The sequence below is a fragment of the Populus alba genome, chromosome 3 (genome assembly GCF_005239225.2).
Source record: "Populus alba chromosome 3, ASM523922v2, whole genome shotgun sequence".
NCBI lineage: Eukaryota > Viridiplantae > Streptophyta > Magnoliopsida > Malpighiales > Salicaceae > Populus > Populus alba.
In genome coordinates this window covers 10,076,861-10,097,951 of record NC_133286.1, presented here as the reverse complement: position 1 = coordinate 10,097,951, position 21,091 = coordinate 10,076,861, and the positions used below count along the sequence as shown (strand labels likewise).

Sequence of the window (21,091 nt, the reverse complement as noted above, 5' to 3'; positions counted from 1 at the left end):
CTTCTCAAGTTATGATTAATTAGCAATTAACTAGGGATGTAAATTCAAAGAAATACATTTAAAAAAAATAAATAAGTAAATTTTTTTGGGTTCTGGCAAAACAGAAGGTTTGTTGTCCAAGAAATACCAAAAGGATACAAATTTACTCCACATGCAAGATTTATACCTTTTATGCTTTGTTTATCCAAGGTTTTTTTATGTACTAACTTGATGATTCACATTAAAAAAGAAAAAAAACCAAACCGAGGCTACAAAACCAAGACTAATATTTTGCAACCATAGTTCGGCTAATAACAACTTTTGTTGGGCTACCTTATTTTTGGTAGCTACTATTAGGTTGCCATCAGCCTTACTAGGACTGGTTATTTTAGGTTTCTCCCTTTTCTTAGTCTCTTTCTCATACATAACCCTTTTCTAACCTTAGCCTAATCAACCGTTAATTTAAAAACCCAATAAAATGTAGGAAAAAAAAAAGAGGGAAGATTCTGACTCAATTGTACTTGCCACCTTCTCTTAATAGTAAACACCCTTTCTTATAACCACCCTTTCCCCTAGTAGTTGTTTTTAAGCTTGACTCTATGCTAACTTTCTTAACTTGACCATCATTCCTACCAATGACTTACTCTTAAGTGCCAACCTAACTACCAATGAAAGTGTGGCACTCCAACCAATGACTTAAATTTCTAAGAAAACAAATACTCCTCATTATTTTTTTCTCTTACTAGGTAAGCTTATGTAACATCTGATATCTATAAATACCACAAGTTACTAAATAAAAAATTAGAATGAGAAAAAGCTCACTCAAGTTACCCTATATATTACTCTCCCTACTTCACAAACTTTCTCTCTACACACACACATTCTACTCCTTATATATTTAATGACTGAAACATTAGATAGTCTCTTATCCTAATAAAAGGACTTGTTTTTCAGCTGAGTAAAGCTAATTTAATTTGAATTGGTCAATTTCACGGGTTAAAAAACAACCTAGATGACTAGTTAAAACATGACTTATCTTTCAAAACAACTTCAAGATGACAATTTTTAAAAAACATATTGAGACGACAACATATTAGATCGACCATAATTACCTTGCGACTAAAGTCATGGACTTATTAGGTTTAATAAATTCAATTTTTTTTAAAATTATTTTTATTTAATTATATGATAAAAAACAGATGCTCACAATATCAAGCATTTAGATAGATGTTTCTTTAAGACCGTCATAACCCTATAAAAAGTAGATAAAAATAAATCATAAAGTTTATTTACCAACCAATTAAATATTAAAGGATAAATATATATATATATATAAATCATATTGGGTTCAATTTAGTAAACTTGCCAAACTTGTGAATTAAGTAACATAGGTCAACATGCCAAACCCATAAACTAAGTTATGGACTCCATTAATTAATTGTTTTTTTTTTTTCAAAACTACTTTTTATTTAACTTTATGACAATAAAAATAGACGATCGTAAAATCAAGCACCAATATAATACCAAAAAAAAAAAAATTTAGGCCACGATAATTTCATAGAATGCAAAACAAAATATTTTATGAAACTTATTTCTCCATTAACTTGATATTAAATGATGGAACTGGAAAGAATAATTAAAAGAAAAAGAAAGAAAGAAAAGTTAAACACTCCAAAACGTAGTTTTAAAACTCTGTTTGGCCTAACAGGTCGACTTGGACCTAGACCAGTTCAGATTAACATAAAAACCAATAAGCAATTAGCCCAACAAAAACTCATTCGACCTAGAGAATTGACTTGGAAAAACCCATCTCTAAATCAAAACATGTAAAAATCAAACAATTTCAAGTCCAATTAGAAAACTCTTAAATTTACAACAATCAGAAACACTAAAATATCCAGCAACTAAACACTAAAAATAAATGAAAAATATAATATTTGAATGACATGCAAAAGAGATTAGATTTAACAGTGGAGGAGTCACCATATTCATGGGTGAATATAGATCGTTTAATCGAGTAAATTAGAAATGAAAGAACAAAATCGAGAGCAAATAAGGAGAAGCAAAAGCAGGATTTTCTTGTGGGTAGCTAAAAGACACACTTGTAAAGGTCGTGGCTAGAGAAAGAAGGAGAAAAGGGGGCATTTTTTATGCATGAAAGTTGTTTATGTGATAATGATAAACAAGTTGGGATAATGTGGGAAAGAAATGAATGGTACTTTGGCTTGGTCTAGAAAACCTCATTATATTGAGATAATTGTAGAACTAAGGCCAAAAGCTAAATAGGAGGTAAGATAGCAAACAAAGAGATAAGATGTGGGTCATGTGCTTTTTAAGTAGCAAGGCAACATTTTTTTTTTTTTTTTTTTATATTTGTTTCGAGTGACTAGTGGCATGACATTACATCATTATGGGTCAGTGGTTGTTTTTCATTATTAGAAAAAGCTTTCCTTTTAGATAGGTCAACCTAGCTGATTCATATCCCGATCATTATCCAGATCGACTATCAAGTTGAGTTTAAAAACTATGCTCCAAACTCATAAATAAGTTCATAGACTTTATAAATTTTATAACATGACTTTTTTCTAAAACTAATTTTTGTTTAAACCATATGTTGAAAAATTTAGTTCAACTAAAAAAATAGATACCTTACCAAACATATGAACCAAGACAACTAAGGTTACCCTGCTAAACTCATAAACCGGGTTTATGAAGTCCATGAAGTTTAATAACTTTTTTCCAAAATCATTTTTTTATTAACTAAATGTTAATAAAATAAGCAATCAAAAAAATTGATCATCAACCCTATGTTTAGAATATTTGTTTCACACTATAATAGCCCTATAGAAAGATAAAACCAAAATAAATAAATTATAAAGTCCAATTCTCAACTAATCCAATATTAAAGGATGAAATCAAAAAAACAAATCTTAAAAAAAAATCAATTAAAAAAATAGAACGAAATTGAATAGATTTTACAAATCAAAATACTAAATTGAAAGGAAAGAAAACTTCCAATTCTAAAAAAAAATAAAATTAAGGTTGAATCAAAGATATGTTAAAAAAACTAGGGACTAAATTAAAAGAAAAAAAAGTGTCTAACTCATGTTCCACATGCGCCTTGGCTTGAGAAAAGCCCGTCGTTTTTGGGTGATGCCTTTAATGCTATCTAATTAGTGGCGTCGTCCTCTTTCCTACAAGGCAATGTGCGTCACAGGAGGTTTATGGTGGCCTTGACAATCCATTCTTCTTTCCTTTCTCTTTCTCTTTTTCCTGGCCTTGTTTTACATGACTGGATTATTAAATTTTCCCCTCAATGCCTCAATACTTTCCTATTATTTAATTAGAGTCCTTTTACTCTCAAACTTTAGGAAAATGAAGAATTCAAACAATATTTCATCCAATGAAGTACCAATCTAATGCTGAAATATTTTTCTAGTGCAACAATAACCATATATAATGCAAAGTAAAATAAATTATCAACTTTAAATCTTAATAAACACATAATATAAGGACTAAAATGAGAAAAAAAATCAATAACCAAAGAAAATTTTAGACTACTCTAGTCAAAGAGAAAACTCCATTTTATTCCTGTTCAATTACTTCTCTTCAGCAATGTCAAAGTTTGGATAATGTGCATTGAACCACGATCCTAAGTTTGAATGCACATATCTACCAGTACGGATGATTTAGCACAAAATGGCTTGTTTACATGCCATTACCACCCAAACTACAGGGAGAGATGAACCAACTCATCTACTGAAGCTTCTTTATCCCAGGAAATGACGGGAGAATTGCTATCAGTGTATCTCCATATCCTACAGGTTCTGTCAGGTTAAACAGATCGAATGAGTACAGCTTTTTATGTTCTTTTTTAGTATAAAATACAAATGAAGAAACTTGACAAAAACTCTAGCCCAGAAAAATACTCGAAGAAAAGAGAACTTACCACCATCCTCTCATAGTATTTTGATGACCTCACCAGATATATCAGTCTGGAAAAGAAATCATGAGAACATATAAAGGACACTAGCTTTCATATTTTGTTCTTTTTTCTGACCATGAAATTTAGAATTTTCAAATTAAAATCAAATAGAATAGTCAAGAACCAAACCTCAATTGGGAGATCACCACCAAGTTGTTCAATGTAGCATAGCACTTGACCCTCCTTTATTATTTGCTTCTGTTTGAGCAGATGAAAGTTATTAGCATTCATTTTGACACTGCATGGCAGAAATGTTATGACAAAAGAAAGATCAAACGTAGGTTTACTTTGAAAGCAACCAACAGACAGGTACTGACCTATAACCAAAGCAAAGGATTTTAAACCTTAAAACCCCCACGCTCATAGAATCTAACCACAAATTGCCCCATTAATATATTCCTTGCGTTTCATGTTTTCCAGAAAGTTGCTATTGCACTAGTTACTATTGCTATGAAAAAAATAAATAAAACAAAACAGAATCTCTCTCTCTCTCTCTCTAATATTCAGTTGCCAATAAGGAAATTACAACATGCGAAGAGAAAAAGAGAAAAAAAGTTGATATTCAGAGCTAAAAGAAAGGATAATGTAGGGATTTTGATAAGCACAAAGAACACTTTAAGCCATCAGCTACTTTCCTTCTTCCTTCTTTTTTTCCTGAAAATTTGCAAGGTGCAATAAAAGAGCTAATGACCAATACAATTCTAGAACCTGTATATTATAGCGTGATACAGGGAACAAAAAATTTGAAATGAAGCTTGTTTAATTCTGCACACCTTTCAATCCTCTGCTAATTAACTCCAAGGAAACAAGACATTTACAGAGGATTACCGATCATTTCTAAGATCAATTTACTACAGTGCTACAAAAAATAAATAATTAGCAATTTATTCAACAAGTGTTACATAAATTGAATCAGTTGTTGTTTGTTTTATACCAAGGATAATTATATTACAAACAAATAATATGCTTATTCTAAATGCTATGAAAAAACAGAAGGAAGAAAAAGGTCATCATATTTATGATTCCAATCCCACCATGTTCACATATATAAATGCTATCAGCCATTTTGCTATTCTCTATCCTTGACTGTACATAATAGGATATTTACAACAAAACCTCATGAACTGGTACCTCTTTACATGATGGGGGAGCACGTTTTCCCTTAATAGTTCGAGATCTCCGGAAAAACCCCACCTGCACTGTTGTAACCCATTTTTGGGTCCCCACATAAAAAATAATAAAATACAAAAAAATTCAAAAAATATATTATCAAAAAATATAACAGTGAAAAAATGCCAAAGCGCCCTAAAAATGCTCAAAAATTGATTGAGGGATGTTCAAAAATCAAAAATTAATTTTTGACAGTATATCATTGACTGATGAGAGCCCCGATGATAAAGAAAATTCAATTTGTGGAAGAAAAATGCAAAATCAGAAGTTTATGGACTCAATGAAATTTTATTAAAGGTTTAATTGCATTTATGAAGATTTTAATTGCAAGAAAAATTGAATTTTGGAGTTAATTTGGGCTTTAATTAGGAGAAATTAATTTTCTAGGGTCAAATTATAATTTTTTGGAAGTTAATTTGGTCAAATCAGGGGCTTAATTGCATAAATATTGAGGTTTAATGGCCAATTAGGGACTGAATTGAAGAAATCCGAGACCAAGGATTAAATTGTAAAACGCGCGCAAATGGAGGGCCGAAATTTGAATCTGACGCGTTTTGGCGCCAAATCCATTTAAATGAAACGACGTCGTTTCATGCACTGTTATAAAAAAAAAAAAAAAGAACCGAAAACGGTGCCGTTTTGAACGGCACCATCATCTTCTTCCCCTGGACGCGCAGAGAACAGGGGAGAAGAATCGTTTTTTTTCTTCTCTTTTCGCCTACTTTCTTTCCCGGCTTTGGCGCAATAAGACGCCCACAATTCACCCACTTGCCTGGCTTTTTATCTGTTGAAAGGTAGTGGAGGGGGCGGCCAACAGTGGCCGCCCAGCACGTTGCCCTCCCCTGTTTTCCTATAAATACAGGGGAGGGCCGAGAGAAAAAAAAAAAAGAGGAGGACCCGAAGAGAAGAGAAGGGAGAGCAAAGAGAGGGGAAAAGAGAGAGAAGGGAGAGCATAGAAGAAGAAGAAGAAGGAGCAGCAGAGGAGAAAAACGAAAAAACAGAGGAGAGAGAGAAGGAAAACGCAGAGCCACCGCCGGCCACCCCACTGTCGGCGCCACTTCCTGTCGCCACCAGCAGCTCCGCCATCGACGACATCCACCACAGGTCAGCCCTCAACCCCTTATCTCGTTTTACTATTCATCTTCTTGCTTGCAGAACGTGCACTGTGCACGTTCTGCATGCAAGAATTAATTACCGGTTACTGTGGCATGTGCACAGTAAACTTGGCAAATTAATTCACGGGTAACTGTGTGCACAGTAACCCGGTTACTATGCACCCTAATTAATTCTCTGGTTACTGTGCACACAGTAACCCGGTTACTATGTGCACAGTGACCAGCCCATGCATTTGGGCCATGTTCGGCCCAACCCATGTAAATGGGCCAGGTTTTGGCCCAGCCCATGCAATTGGGCCTGATCCGGCCATTTTTTTTTTAAAAAATATTATTGTTTTAAAAAATATTTATGATGTTTCCATTTTTTTTATTTATGTTATTATCGGGTAGTATTTTTATGTCGAAAAAAATACAAATCGGGTATTAAAATACCCAGGTTTTTTTTTGTCACAAACTTCCAAAAATACAAAAAAATTTTTAAAAAAACATTTTTGTGCATACGGCAAGTATCTCAAATCTAAAACATCATATCGTATTTTTCATATGTCAAAAAACAATATTTTAGCATGCATTTTTGGCTTTAATAACCAGTTTATTAAAGTCAAGAGAACATTGGCCAAAAATTTCAAAAAAAACAACAAAATATTTTATTTTGTTTGATTTTAGTATCAAGGATTATGAATTTATACGTAAATCGTATTCTTGATATTAAAAAAGATATTTTCTTTTGACGACTTTTGAATAGTTAGTTTTTTACCCCGATAAAGATAAGGATCTCCTTACAGAGAAGGTCTTTTCTTAAACCGTAAACGAACAAACAATTCAAAAACCACAACACGATTTTAGATTTTATCAGACATTAAAACAATGCAGCCTACCTTAGGTAGGGCGTAGTTGGGGTGCTAATACCTTCCCTTTACGCAACCAGTCTCCGTACCCGATCTCTAAAGACCAGTTAAGGTTCCTAGTAACCAGAATACTAGGTGGCGACTCCCAGTCCATATTTTCACATATAGAGACAAGAATTCCTTGTCTCTCTCCTTATTTTCCAGGAATAAACATTTCCGATTTTTCCTTGAGGGTGGACGATCGTCGCGCCGCCGCACACGTGCGACAGAATGGCGACTCCACTGGGGAATCTTGTGGACTAAGCTTTGTTTTTGTCTGATTTATTGTGTTTTTTGTTGTGGTTTGCGTGTTTATTTTTAAATATGCATTTCCTTTATTTATTTCTCACGCGCTTTAATTTTGTACATATTTGTTCATGCATTGTATAGAACTGCCTCATGCATCACATGCTTTATATTTTTCAAGCACACACAAGCTTCTAAGTTAAGTGGGGAATTAACGATCTGCCCTATGACTATTGGTCGGGTTCAGATGCGTGAAACACCCAACTCATATCTGAGTGCCTGCTTGGTAATGGTGGGCATACGTGCCTTAACTGTTCTTTGCAACGCCCCCATACTGCCTTTACGAAGGACGTCACTGAGCAGATATGAGACCCTTTTGAGACCAGGTAGAAAATCTATTCATGAATTAGACCCTGTCTTTAGTTTGTATGTGCTATCTTTCTTTACAAAATATGTCATACAAAAATAATAAAAATAAAAAATCATGTCACCCCTTGAAGGGCAAATGCATCATATAAATTACATGTTCATACATTTAACATGCATACATGCCAGATCGAAATATAGGTCCCCAAACATTCTACAACACCCGACTTCGAGCAAGAAACATGGAAGATGAAGAGCGTGCCCAACGTGAGGCCTATTTGCACGACGAGTTGGAGTCTCTGAAAATAAGTGTGGCTCACCTCACTAGCTTACTTAAGCAAACATTAAGAAATACCTCTGATGAAGGTCCTTCTAATCGACCGATCACCTTTGCTCCGGCTCCTACTACAGTTCAGCCTGAGGAAAGAATGAGCGAACATGGTCAAGAACCTCAGCAAAATCCAACATTTGTGCAGTCAACGACACCTGCACCATCCCCAACAGTCGTGAAGGCATCTGCTAATGAGTCCCACGAGGCTAAGTCATCTGATAGCATTGATCAAGCTAAGATAGAGGCGCTGGAAGCCAGACTTAAAGCCATTGAAGGGATAGACTTATATGACCCGGTCCGGGCAGCAGAGATGTGTTTGGTCTCAAATGTGGTTATCCCAAAGAAATTTTGTGTTCCTGAATTCATCAAATACAGTGGAACACAATGTCCCATGACCCATCTCAGGTCCTACTGCAATAAAATGGCTGAGGTAGTACATGAGATTGGATAACACAAAAATTCACAACTGGAAAAATCTTGTGGATGCTTTCGTCAAGCAATACAAGTACAACATGGACATTGCGCCCGACAGAACCAGTTTGTCTAATATAGAGAAAAAGGATAAAGAAAGCATAAGGGAATATGCTCAAAGATGGCGAGAATTAGCTGCTCAAGTACATCCCCCACTTCTGGACAAAGAGATGGTCTCTTTATTTGCCAATACACTCAAAGCACCATATTATGCACATATGATGGGTAGTTCAGCCCAACAATTCACTGATGCTGTGATAGTGTGTGAACGTATAGAGCAAGGTGTCAAGAGTGGTAGAATTGCTGCACCAACCGAGAAAAAAAGCGTCGAAAGAAAAGAGGTTCACCATGTTGAAGATGGCTACAAGGGTAAAACAAATACATCCCAAAATTACCATACTCCATCCCAAATTGCCAACATAAAAAAACCTGAACCCCAAAACTTTCAAGCCAAAAGCCAAATTGGAAATTTCCAAAGGGTTCAAGAACAACTACCTCCACTACCGTTACCCTTGAATGAGATGTATCAAAAGCTATTGAGCATCGGGCAAATAGCTCCAGAACCTCTGACACCTCTGCAGCTACCTTATCCTAATTGGTACAAGCCAGAACTCAATTGTGAATACCATGCCGGTATTACTGGGCATAGCATCTATACCTGCAACGCCTTCAAGAGAAAGCTTCTGCAATTAATCAAGGCTGGGTGGATAGAATTGGAAGATGCCCCCAATATGAATACGAACCCGTTACCTAATCATGCTTGAAGCATATTAGGATGGAAAGTTTGGGGAATTGGAAAGCATCAATGGTCCAACATGATAGCTCAACTTTTGACCGTGGTGTTGTTCCGCATTGTCTTTGAGTCCTCTACGTAGAGCTTTTGAGAGGGAGGTAGCCTATGAACAAATTCGCCAAAACAGAGGAATGAAGCCTGCCTTGTTATTGCCTTTTGTTAATGCTTTTGTTAATGAGCATCTCTTGTGAAATAAGATCATGTGTTTTCTTGTGTTCACATCACACTCTTCTTTGTTGTTATTACATGTAAATAACATTTTGAGCGCAACTTTGCTCACAACTCTACAACATGAAGAATCCTTTGGTATTCCTTTCTTCCAAACCCATACATAATCTCATATGTTTTCAAGGATATTTTTTGGGACCTCCAAAGTGAGTACAAAAACAAAAATCATGTTGATATTTGTCCAAAACAAATGCATCTTGGAAATTCAAGTGATTCCTTAAATAGGTACACATATACCTAGAAAACTTGAAAGAAAAAAGACAACAAAGACAAACAACACTATGAGGTGACTCAAAAGCTGAGTTTTATTTGACTGAATAAATCATTTGGCATACGCGCATGAAAGCAAGACCTATCGATCCTCAATGCATGAGTTTGAGATGAGGAAAGGCCATCTTTGATAATCCTTTGCAGTCCCATGTTGAGCCTAGTAGCGTTTTTTGGAAATAACCTTGACTAGGATCACACCCCACACCGGGGGGCAAAATAAGAGAGTTTGTTGTTTTTACCATCCAGACAAAGCAGTGAAGATGGGTGCTGGAATTGATCATGTAATGTTTCATTATCATCCAAATGAAACAATGAAGAGAAATACTGCAATTGGTTAAAAGATTTGAGCTTCTCATAAAAACAACTAATATGATTGTGCTCAACGAAACAAAAATGAAGAAAACAAAGAGAAAAGCCCAAACCCGACACTGGGGGGCAGGACAACTCATTTTGAAAAACAACCCATCCAAAAGACAAAAGGTCAGGAAACAAGCACAAGTGATCCCTAGTTTTTGAAATCCCTTAAACACTTTTTGAGCCTGCAACATATCCATTTTCTTCGTAACCAATAGTCAAAGCCTACATTACGTACCTGATAAAGCCCTTTCTGATCAAAGGCAAGCAATCTGGATAGGTAGGCAGTGCTTTCATGTGTAAGTCAAATCATTATTCATGCAAATAAAATAAATGCTTTGACTCATTTCGGTTCTCAATAACCCTCAAATTGACATTTAAACCTTTTGTGACCAACCAGATGTCACTTCATCTTTAAACCAAAAGCAAAACGCTTTCATCACGTCAAGAAACCTGTCCATAGGAATCACTTGAATTTTTTAGAACAAGTTTATTTTGAACCAATATCAAAATCATTTTTATGATTGGAATAACTTGGAAGTTCCAAAAACTTTGCATGAAAACATTTCATTGTACAAAAAACCCAAACTTACTTTCACATATCCTCACCCCAAACTAAACCCAAGTTGAACACTTGGGGGGCAAGATCAAGCTGGGGGGCAATCAAACACACATGGTAGGACTGACTCCATGATTCCTTTTCTAAGGAAAATGTCGGGCAAAATTGGCAACTCTTGAGATAAAGGGTGAAGGACAAAGATGTATGATGACATCAAACCCTTCCCAGAGGTCAAGATCACATTGTGTAACCCGAGTAAGCAAACGTGGAAAAGCCATCGAAGTTTACTACCAACACTACAACTTTTGAGAGAAAAGAAAGACACCATGAAGAAATGGGGGCCTATATTTCTCAGGTAAGTATACATGCATATCAATCATAATGCATTTGCTTTTCAAACATTGACAATCATTGTTTCAACATCATCTTTTGGGTAGTGCGTTTTCTAACCCTACCTCCTTTTGAGTGCGCCTTTGAGCCCTCACCTCCATTTTGAGCGCGCCTGTGAGCCCTCATCCTTTTGGGTAGTGCGTTTTCTAACCCTACCTCCTTTTGAGTGCGCCTTTGAGCCCTCATCCCTTGGGTAGTGCGTTTTCTAACCCTACCTCCTTTTGAGTGCGCCTTTGAGCCCTCACCTCCTTTTAAGTGCGCCTTTGAGCCCTCACCTCCATTTTGAGCGCGCCTTTGAGCCCTCATCCTTTTGGGTAGTGTGTTTTCTAACCCTACCTCCTTTTGAGTGCGCCTTTGAGCCCTCACCTCCATTTTGAGCGAGCCTTTGAGCCCTCATCCTTTTGGGTAGTGCGTTTTCTAACCCTACCTCCTTTTGAGTGCGCCTTTGAGCCCTCACCTCCATTTTGAGTGCGCCTTTGAGCCCTCATCCCTTGGGTAGTGCGTTTTCTAACCCTACCTCCTTTTGAGTGCGCCTTTGAGCCCTCACCTCCTTTTGAGTGCGACTTTGAGCCCTCACCTCCATTTTGAGCGCGCCTTTGAGCCCTCATCCCTTTGGTAGTGCGTTTTCTAACCCTACCTCCTTTTGAGTGCGCCTTTGAGCCCTCACCGCCTTTTGAGTGCGCCTTTGAGCCCTCATGCCTTAGGTAGTACGTTTTCTAACCCTACTTCCTTTTGATGCGCCTTTGAGCCCTCACCTCCATTTTGAGCGCGCCTTTGAGCCCTCATCCCTTTGGTAGTGCGTTTTCTAACCCTACCTCCTTTTGAGTGCGCCTTTGAGCCCTCACCTCCATTTTGAGTGCGCCTTTGAGCCCTTATCCTTTGGTAGTGCATTTTCTAACCCTACCTCTTTTCGAGTGCGCCTTTGAGCCCTCGTCATCCACTTCTCCATGTTTTTTTACTTGGGTAGGTCACCCATTACAATGAGACCATTCCTCCACCTGGGTAGGTCACCCATTACAACACGACCACTCTTCTTTTTTTCATCTGGGTGGGTCACCCATTACAATGAGACCGTTTTTTTTTCATATTTTCTTTTGTTTTGGTTAAATGAGGTTGCCAGATGGGATCTCATGTAGCTTTGGTTAAAGGGAATCTCCATATAGGATTTCAGGTTGACCGAGCTACACGCACAGGATTTTGGTTCTGGTTAGAGGGGATTGCCGAAAGGAATCTCAGTCTATCCCAACCACGCACAGGATTTTGGTTCTGGTTAGAGGGGATTGCCGAAAGAAATCTCAGTCTATCCCAACCACACACAGGATTTTGGTTCTGGTTAGAGGGAATTGCCGAAAGGAATTTCAGTCTATCCTAACCACGCAGGTTTTGGTTTCGGTTAAAGGGGATTGGCGAAAGGAATCTCAGTTTAGCCCAACCACACACAGGACTTTGGGTCCGGTTGAAGTTTTAGGTCAATCAAATTTTGAGACGACCAGTTTCGGAAGACCAATTTTATTTTATCTTTACAACACTTACTATGCACAAATCTTTGCTCCGTAAGCATTGTAAAGAGGGGGGCAACTGTTGTAACCCATTTTTGGGTCCCCACATAAAAAATAATAAAATACAAAAAAATTCAAAAAATATATTATCAAAAAATATAACAGTGAAAAAATGCCAAAGCGCCCTAAAAATGCTCAAAAATTGATTGAGGATGTTCAAAAATCAAAAATTAATTTTTGACAGTATATCATTGACTGATGAGAGCCCCGATGATAAAGAAAATTCAATTTGTGGAAGAAAAATGCAAAATCAGAAGTTTATGGACTCAATGAAATTTTATTAAAGGTTTAATTGCATTTATGAAGATTTTAATTGCAAGAAAAATTGAATTTGGAGTTAATTTGGGCTTTAATTAGGAGAAATTAATTTTCTAGGGTCAAATTATAATTTTTGGAAGTTAATTTGGTCAAATCAGGGGCTTAATTGCATAAATATTGAGGTTTAATGGCCAATTAGGGACTGAATTGAAGAAATCCGAGACCAAGGATTAAATTGTAAAACGCGCGCAAATGGAGGGCCGAAATTTGAATCTGACGCGTTTTGGCGCCAAATCCATTTAAATGAAACGACGTCGTTTCATGCACTGTTATAAAAAAAAAAAAAAAGAACCGAAAACGGTGCCGTTTTGAACGGCACCATCATCTTCTTCCCCTGGACGCGCAGAGAACAGGGGAGAAGAATCGTTTTTTTTCTTCTCTTTTCGCCTACTTTCTTTCCCGGCTTTGGCGCAATAAGACGCCCACAATTCACCCACTTGCCTGGCTTTTTATCTGTTGAAAGGTAGTGGAGGGGGCGGCCAACAGTGGCCGCCCAGCACGTTGCCCTCCCCTGTTTTCCTATTTACATGGGTAGATATTAAAATTCATAAAAATACAGGGGAGGGCCGAGAGAAAAAAAAAGAAGAGGAGGACCCGAAGAGAAGAGAAGGGAGAGCAAAGAGAGGGGAAAAGAGAGAGAAGGGAGAGCATAGAAGAAGAAGAAGAAGGAGCAGCAGAGGAGAAAAACGAAAAAACAGAGGAGAGAGAGAAGGAAAACGCAGAGCCACCGCCGGCCACCCCACTGTCGGCGCCACTTCCTGTCGCCACCAGCAGCTCCGCCATCGACGACATCCACCACAGGTCAGCCCTCAACCCCTTATCTCGTTTTACTATTCATCTTCTTGCTTGCAGAACGTGCACTGTGCACGTTCTGCATGCAAGAATTAATTACCCGGTTACTGTGCATGTGCACAGTAACTTGGCAAATTAATTCACGGGTAACTGTGTGCACAGTAACCCGGTTACTATGCACCCTAATTAATTCTCTGGTTACTGTGCACACAGTAACCCGGTTACTATGTGCACAGTGACCAGCCCATGCATTTGGGCCATGTTCGGCCCAACCCATGTAAATGGGCCAGGTTTGGCCCAGCCCATGCAATTGGGCCTGATCCGGCCCATTTTTTTTTAAAAAATATTATTGTTTTAAAAAATATTTATGATGTTTCCATTTTTTTATTTATGTTATTATCGGGTAGTATTTTTATGTCGAAAAAAATACAAATCGGGTATTAAAATACCCAGGTTTTTTTGTCACAAACTTCCAAAAATACAAAAAAATTTTAAAAAAACATTTTTGTGCATACGGCCAAGTATCTCAAATCTAAAACATCATATCGTATTTTTCATATGTCAAAAAACAATATTTTAGCATGCATTTTGGCTTTAATAACCAGTTTATTAAAGTCAAGAGAACATTGGCCAAAATTTCAAAAAAACAACAAAATATTTTATTTTGTTTGATTTTAGTATCAAGGATTATGAATTTATACGTAAATCGTATTCTTGATATTAAAAAGATATTTTCTTTTGACGACTTTGAATAGTTAGTTTTTTACCCGATAAAGATAAGGATCTCCTTACAGAGAAGGTCTTTTCTTAAACCGTAAACGAACAAACAATTCAAAAACCACAACACGATTTTAGATTTTATCAGACATTAAAACAATGCAGCCTACCTTAGGTAGGGCGTAGTTGGGGTGCTAATACCTTCCCTTTACGCAACCAGTCTCCGTACCCGATCTCTAAAGACCAGTTAAGGTTCCTAGTAACCAGAATACTAGGTGGCGACTCCCAGTCCATATTTTCACATATAGAGACAAGAATTCCTTGTCTCTCTCCTTATTTTCCAGGAATAAACATTTCCGATTTTTCCTTGAGGGTGGACGATCGTCGCGCCGCCGCACACGTGCGACATGCACCATTTATGACTTAGGTACATTTGCTTAAAGAAATTTTGAAGCATTTCAATTTAGGTCCTCACCCTTGGAGACTGCAGTATCATTAAGCCTTCATCAGCAGCTCTATCAAGAAATGATTTAATCCCCCCAAAAGAAGGCTCTTGTTTGGAGATGGCTAAAGATGTAGAAGCTGACCCATTAAGATCAGATGCATCAGTGGTAGTTTTCACAGTGACAGCAAGAGGAGGAGGAGGCCGGGGTTGAGGTGTAGGTTCATTTTTCTCAGTTAAATCCCTCATCACATATAGCTGAAACCCACCAAGCTAACAATCAGTAGGGAAAGAGGAAGAAGAGGTAGAAGGAAACACCATCAGATTTTAAAATAGATATGAAGTTTTTATCTTCTTTAGCTACAGAACAAGGCAAAAGAAATCCAAATTACTTTCAAGTGGTGAAAAATGGATATAGAGCAGTTCATAATCTGCTTACTTTCAATTCAAACTCGGCTATTGAAGTTGTATTGCATATTTCAGCGACCAAAGATTCAATTTGCAGATGAAATTTAACCAATATGTGTTTCAATAAAAAAGAAACTTCCAAACACAAGAAAGGAAAGGAAACAAAATTCAGCATCTTCTCACACAAGCAAATGACAAACCCTTACTCTCTAAGGCATATTGATCCTCGGCTCAGATGCCTAGGACATATTAATCTGTGTTCATGACACCGTGACTCAAACACTCTAAGCAAATAAAAAACATTGCCTAAATCCAGTCTATCATTAGACAAAAAATGGAAGTGTCATCTGCAAATTGCAGGTCAGACACCTCAACACCCTCCAATGCCATTAGCAAACCTTTTACCAAAACTTTCTCCACCCCTTTATAATATCCTATGAAGAACATTTGCCACCAAGTAAATAAAAAAGAAGACAAAGACTCATCTTGAAAGACACCTTCAGAACTAGAAAGTCAAGCAACCTTTTTTGAAACAAAAGCTCAAGTCCAACTGGATATGTGCATTTAAAATTCAAACAGGCATGAAGAAAGCTGACAAGAGGTTAATGCTACATATAGCTGACAACTGATAAAATAGAATCAGTACAAAAAAAAATAAAATCGTTGATCCTGACAAAGGAATGTCTTGACCACTCAAATTGAATCTGAAGTGACCAGATTGCTCTTAAATTCAAAAGTTGAAATAATAATTAACCATCTACCTGGTGCGACCATGTGTCCAATTTATAATACTTGATAGAAAAGAAAAGAAAAGAAAAATTATTGGGAAAATCTACATAAAAGCGATAATTATATAAAACAAGCTAATAAACTGACAAGTGATGTGTGGTGCTATCACTTTCCATACAGGAGTGATATGACATCATTACATCAAATGCTATTTGTGTCAGTAAGATACTGTACAATTTCTTTCTTTCTTTTTTTCTTTCTTTTCCTGCATAGCCCTTTTTTTTTTTATTTGAGGCACAAAATTGAGTTACCACGTCCGTTCAAAAAGAAATGAAATGATTAACCAAGCACTAAGCTCAGAACAAACAAATTGAAAGAAATACAAATAACCTATTGTTGTTGACTATCACCTAAAAACTAATGAATATCGGTTATAAACAACATATATTCAACTTAACAGCAGAAAAAGATACAGTATCTAGATTTCATGCAGCACCAAGATGAGGTACTCACCTCAGATGAATTTGGAATAAGTTGGCTCGTCATACCCAATGATATGGTCTCTTTTGTAGTCCCTGAAAAAAAAAAAGAGGAGTACAACAACTGGCTAAAAAATATAACAAGTTCAATCAATCATCAGATCAATAAAAGGGATTTCTAACTATTGTCAATTGTTATACTTTTAATTGCTCAAGAATTCAGGATTCTATAGATTGGAGAGAGAACCTTAATGATACTGAAATAACAGGCTCACGAGGATGCATCAGAGCATTCTGAACTTGATTAAACTTATGCAAGGAATGAAGGCAACTCATTCAGGATGAAAAAAAAAAATACATGATTCTAAGCTCTCAGTCAGTAGGTCCCTTGCGCTTGAAATTTTTCATAGAAGACATTTCACAAACAACTATAAAAATGTGCACGTGCATGCTTAAGTAGATTTTGGCATAGAAAATTTCTAAGAGATTAAGCAAAAAATGTGGATGATTATGGATGATATGGTTTGTGGAGTGTGCTAACAAGCTGGATGATGCTGGTATAGAAAAAGGACGGTCTGACAGACAGTATTCCACAAGCCTTCCACCTACCAGTTGGTGAAGTTCTTTTGAGTAAAACAGGGTTTGAATTCAAAAAGAAAAGAAGAAGAAGAAGAAGAAGAAGAAAAGAACAACTAGATATCAACCAGTTTTTAGATTTGGTTTGAAGTTTAAAATGAAAAGGCATGGGGATATTCAACAGAACTTTTACTCACAAAAACTTGGGAGCCTATTAAGCTAAACAAGAGTGTAGATATAGCAACAAAAACACTCACACTCAGCTTCAGAAGCCGAGCCACAACACCTGAAAGCTTTTCTTGATTTATGTGATATAGCCACACCAGCATATTGCAGTTGTCCTCTACCCATCCACACCCTTGCGCCACTTCGTTGCTGCAGATTTCCAAACTTTCCTCTACCAAAACCCAACTTTGAGAGTTTAACATTTAAAGCTCCTAAGCTACCTGTAAGAACCAAAGCACAAAGTACAAAGTACAAAAGCAGGTCAAAATATTTTTTCCCAACACACGTCTGAATCACATCAAAGGAACAAAGACAACTTATAATCTTAAATGTGAATACTATTTGAGGCCCATAATCATCTAATTCTTACCCATCCTTGTTGTTTGACAAGATGGCATTTTCATGGCGGTGGCCACGAACATATATGGCCAATTATATAGTCGCTATAGAAAGAAATGTCTATGGAATCAGATACAATGCATATTTCATGTTATTTATCCTTCCCTTGGGATACCAAGCCCTAGGCTTTAGATATGTTCAGCCATGTGTTTCTCCTATTTGGGGTGTTCTTGAAATTTGGCACTAGAAAGAGCAGGAGAGCAATTAAGTTACAAGGGAAAAATAACTCTATCTACAAGTTAGATTCGTTGTACGCAATATCAACTATTCTCACAGATATTCTAAAGGTATCAATAACTGTGAGCATTAAATTAATATTGGAAGTTGAATGCTTGGAGATGAACATCCAACCTTTTGAGGTTTTATGTATCATGAAAGAACTTGAAAAGAAGAGAAAAGCGCAAACGTGCATTAATCCCAACACCTCGCACTAAAAATGGTATAGCCAATGAGAATATCAAAGTGTAGAGAGATACCAAACACGCAACAATCTTTGAATTCCTTCAAACTCAAAACTGTATTAGAAAAAACGAGCAAAGAAACAAGCCCCAGAAAATTAAACTGCCCCATAAAGAAAGAAAATTCAACAGAACACACATTACAATAACTTGAGACGTATTCACATATGAAATAAAAATAATAATTATGATTATTTTCAATGTGCATATATATATATATATATATATATATATAGAGAGAGAGAGAGAGAGAGAGAGAGAGAGGGAGAGGGAGGGAGGGAGGGAGGGACTTACAAGAAGCCATTGAAAGTTGAAAGGTTTGAAGAATGGGGGAGGAAAGTGGTGAAAGAAGAGTCAAAAGTGAGCAAAACCAGTTCCAATCTAATCTTAAATGTTCGAAAAAGAAGGCTTCACAAAGATTGTGATAGACTAGTTTTAAGTGTCTTCTGTCAGGTCTCTATGTGTCTGACAGGTTAGTAGTTCTGTTCTGCAAGGGTAATCTGCTCTGTTGCTATCCGCTATCGGGGTCCTTGAGCCAACAAGAAATAGGAGTGACTCGTCGTTTACGTTTCATAGAATCAGCCCAACAAATTATTTGACGCTCTGGCCAATGGAAATGTTTAACCCACGGCCTAAACAGAGGTTTGCAAATATTGTTTTTTTTTTTTTAAATAATTTTTTTTTATATTTTTAGATTATTTTTATATATTAATATAAAATTTTTTTTTAAAATAATATTACTTTAAAATATTTTAAAATAAAAAAATATTTTAAAAATAACAATTATCACTCTCTCAAACATTCTTAAAATTAAAGAGCAAAAGAATAAGTCAAATGAAAAATAGAACGTATAGAACGTTTTATTATTATTTTATATTAGTTTATTATTGTGAAATGTGAAATTCAGGAGGATGGTAACGGTAGATTTGATTCCTTCAAAGTTAAGGATAAATACATAACAATACGAAATTCATGTTTTAACAAAATGATATAAATATTAAGGTTCTGCATTAAAAAAAAAAGTATTTTGTCATTAAGAACAATAAGCTTTTTTTAAAAAAAAAATTCTTTTATATTCATTCTTATAAAACCATATTATAACCAAAGTTTTTATATTCATTTTTAAGATCTAATTTGATTTGATTCAATTACTTTTAAAAGCCTTAAATTGAAGGCTTTAATTTTTTTTTTAATTAATTTTTAGTTTGATTATTTTTAGTTTTCTCAATTTAATTATTTTTTTCCTTACCCCCTAGATGATACCAAACATTACCGCTACTAAGTTGAATGAGTCTTGAAGTTAATAACTATATAAATATTTAATGATTTTAAAATTTATAGAACTTAAATTAATGATTTTTAAAAAGTAAATTTAAGGTATAACTAATTAAACGACATCTCTAAAAATTAAAAATATTAATTTTATCCATACTAGTTTGTATATAATGCTATCAATATAAGGAATTAAAAAAAATTTAACTATAAAAAAATATATTAGGTCAGAATTATTTTTATATTGTTATTAAACATAAAACTACAATCAATTTGAATTATTTTATCAAAATAATTTTTCCTATTAACTAAAATCGTTTTGAATTGTTTATTCTTGTTTACTTGGATTATAGGTATGATTTTTTTTCGACATGCATGCCTTTATCGACCTCTTGTATAAATCGATTTTTTTCTCACCATCCACATTTACAGTTTTTCTTCGATTTTCTTCTATTTTAAATTTATTAACATCAAAATAAACGACCGTACCAAGTTGAACAACAGGGCCGGCACATGAGGCCAAGTTCTTCAATGGCCCATTGCTTATACTATTACAAACAATAAGGCCCAAACAATATTACAAGCTTTCCGCTCATCACTTAAAGCTGGTTTTGTACTGTGAAGTGATTGCCCACGGCAGTGTTTTCATATGTGATATTGATAATATTTTGAAATATTTTTTATTTAGAAATAATTTTAAATATTTTTTATTTTAAAAAATTATTTTTTAAAAAATATATTAAAATAATTAAAAAAACATATAAAAACAGTATAAATAGTTTTTTTTAAAACTTTTTACCCAAATCTTGTTTGGAATTTCATACTAAGTGAGTATTTGAAAATGCAGTTGTACCCGTGTTTTTAATAATTTAAATTTTTTTATATATATTTTGGATTATTTAATGTGTAAATCTTAAAAATAATTTTTTAAAAATAAAAAATATATTATTTTAATACATTTCAGCACGAAAAATACTTTAAAAGCAATTGCAACCATATTCACAAACAAACTAAATTGAAGCTACTGTTTTATAAAATGTTTTATTTAAAAAAAATTATTAAAATACTTTTTTTTTTAATTTTTAATACTAACATATTAAAAAATATATATATATTAAATAATTAATTTAAAATTAAACAAAATAAATCTTTTCTAAACGCAAAAATATCTAGCATGCTTTATTGAGAACTTAACGCCAAAAATTAAACTATAACTAAAAGGGCTCAGTCTTTTACTGTGGACTGCACTGTGCAGTCCACAGTAAAATCTGAGCTGTCTTTTTTTTTTTTTAAGTTTTTTTTTCTCTTCATTTTTTCTTTGTTTTTTTTAATGGATATATTTTTTTTTATTAATTTTAAATTATTTTCTATCTCAAACTTTTATAACACGCATTCCGGGTTTAACGGGTTAACCCAGATTTTTTTTAATTAATTTTTCATTTAATTTATTTTGTTAAATTAATTATGGGTTAACCTGGTTTTATGGGTTAACCAAATTAATTATGGGTTAACCCGTCAATTTTTTTTTCTATGTAGTTATCAAACTTTCATAACGCGAATCTCAGGTTTGATG

General features: G+C 35.1%; 1 protein-coding gene across 1 annotated transcript; it reads right to left on the bottom strand.

Moving 5' to 3' along the window:
* Positions 1-3,547: 3,547 nt before the first annotated feature.
* Positions 3,548-18,691, bottom strand: LOC118037894 (uncharacterized). Its single transcript, XM_073407808.1, has 8 exons — positions 18,541-18,691; positions 17,422-17,610; positions 16,623-16,684; positions 15,006-15,230; positions 5,096-5,158; positions 4,094-4,162; positions 3,929-3,974; positions 3,548-3,806 (listed from the first exon to the last, which is right to left on the bottom strand). Exons 1-7 carry the CDS (start codon positions 18,548-18,550, stop codon positions 3,939-3,941), a joined length of 654 nt encoding a protein of 217 aa, XP_073263909.1. The 5' UTR covers positions 18,551-18,691; the 3' UTR covers positions 3,548-3,806; positions 3,929-3,938.
* Between the last annotated feature and the right edge of the window lie 2,400 nt (positions 18,692-21,091).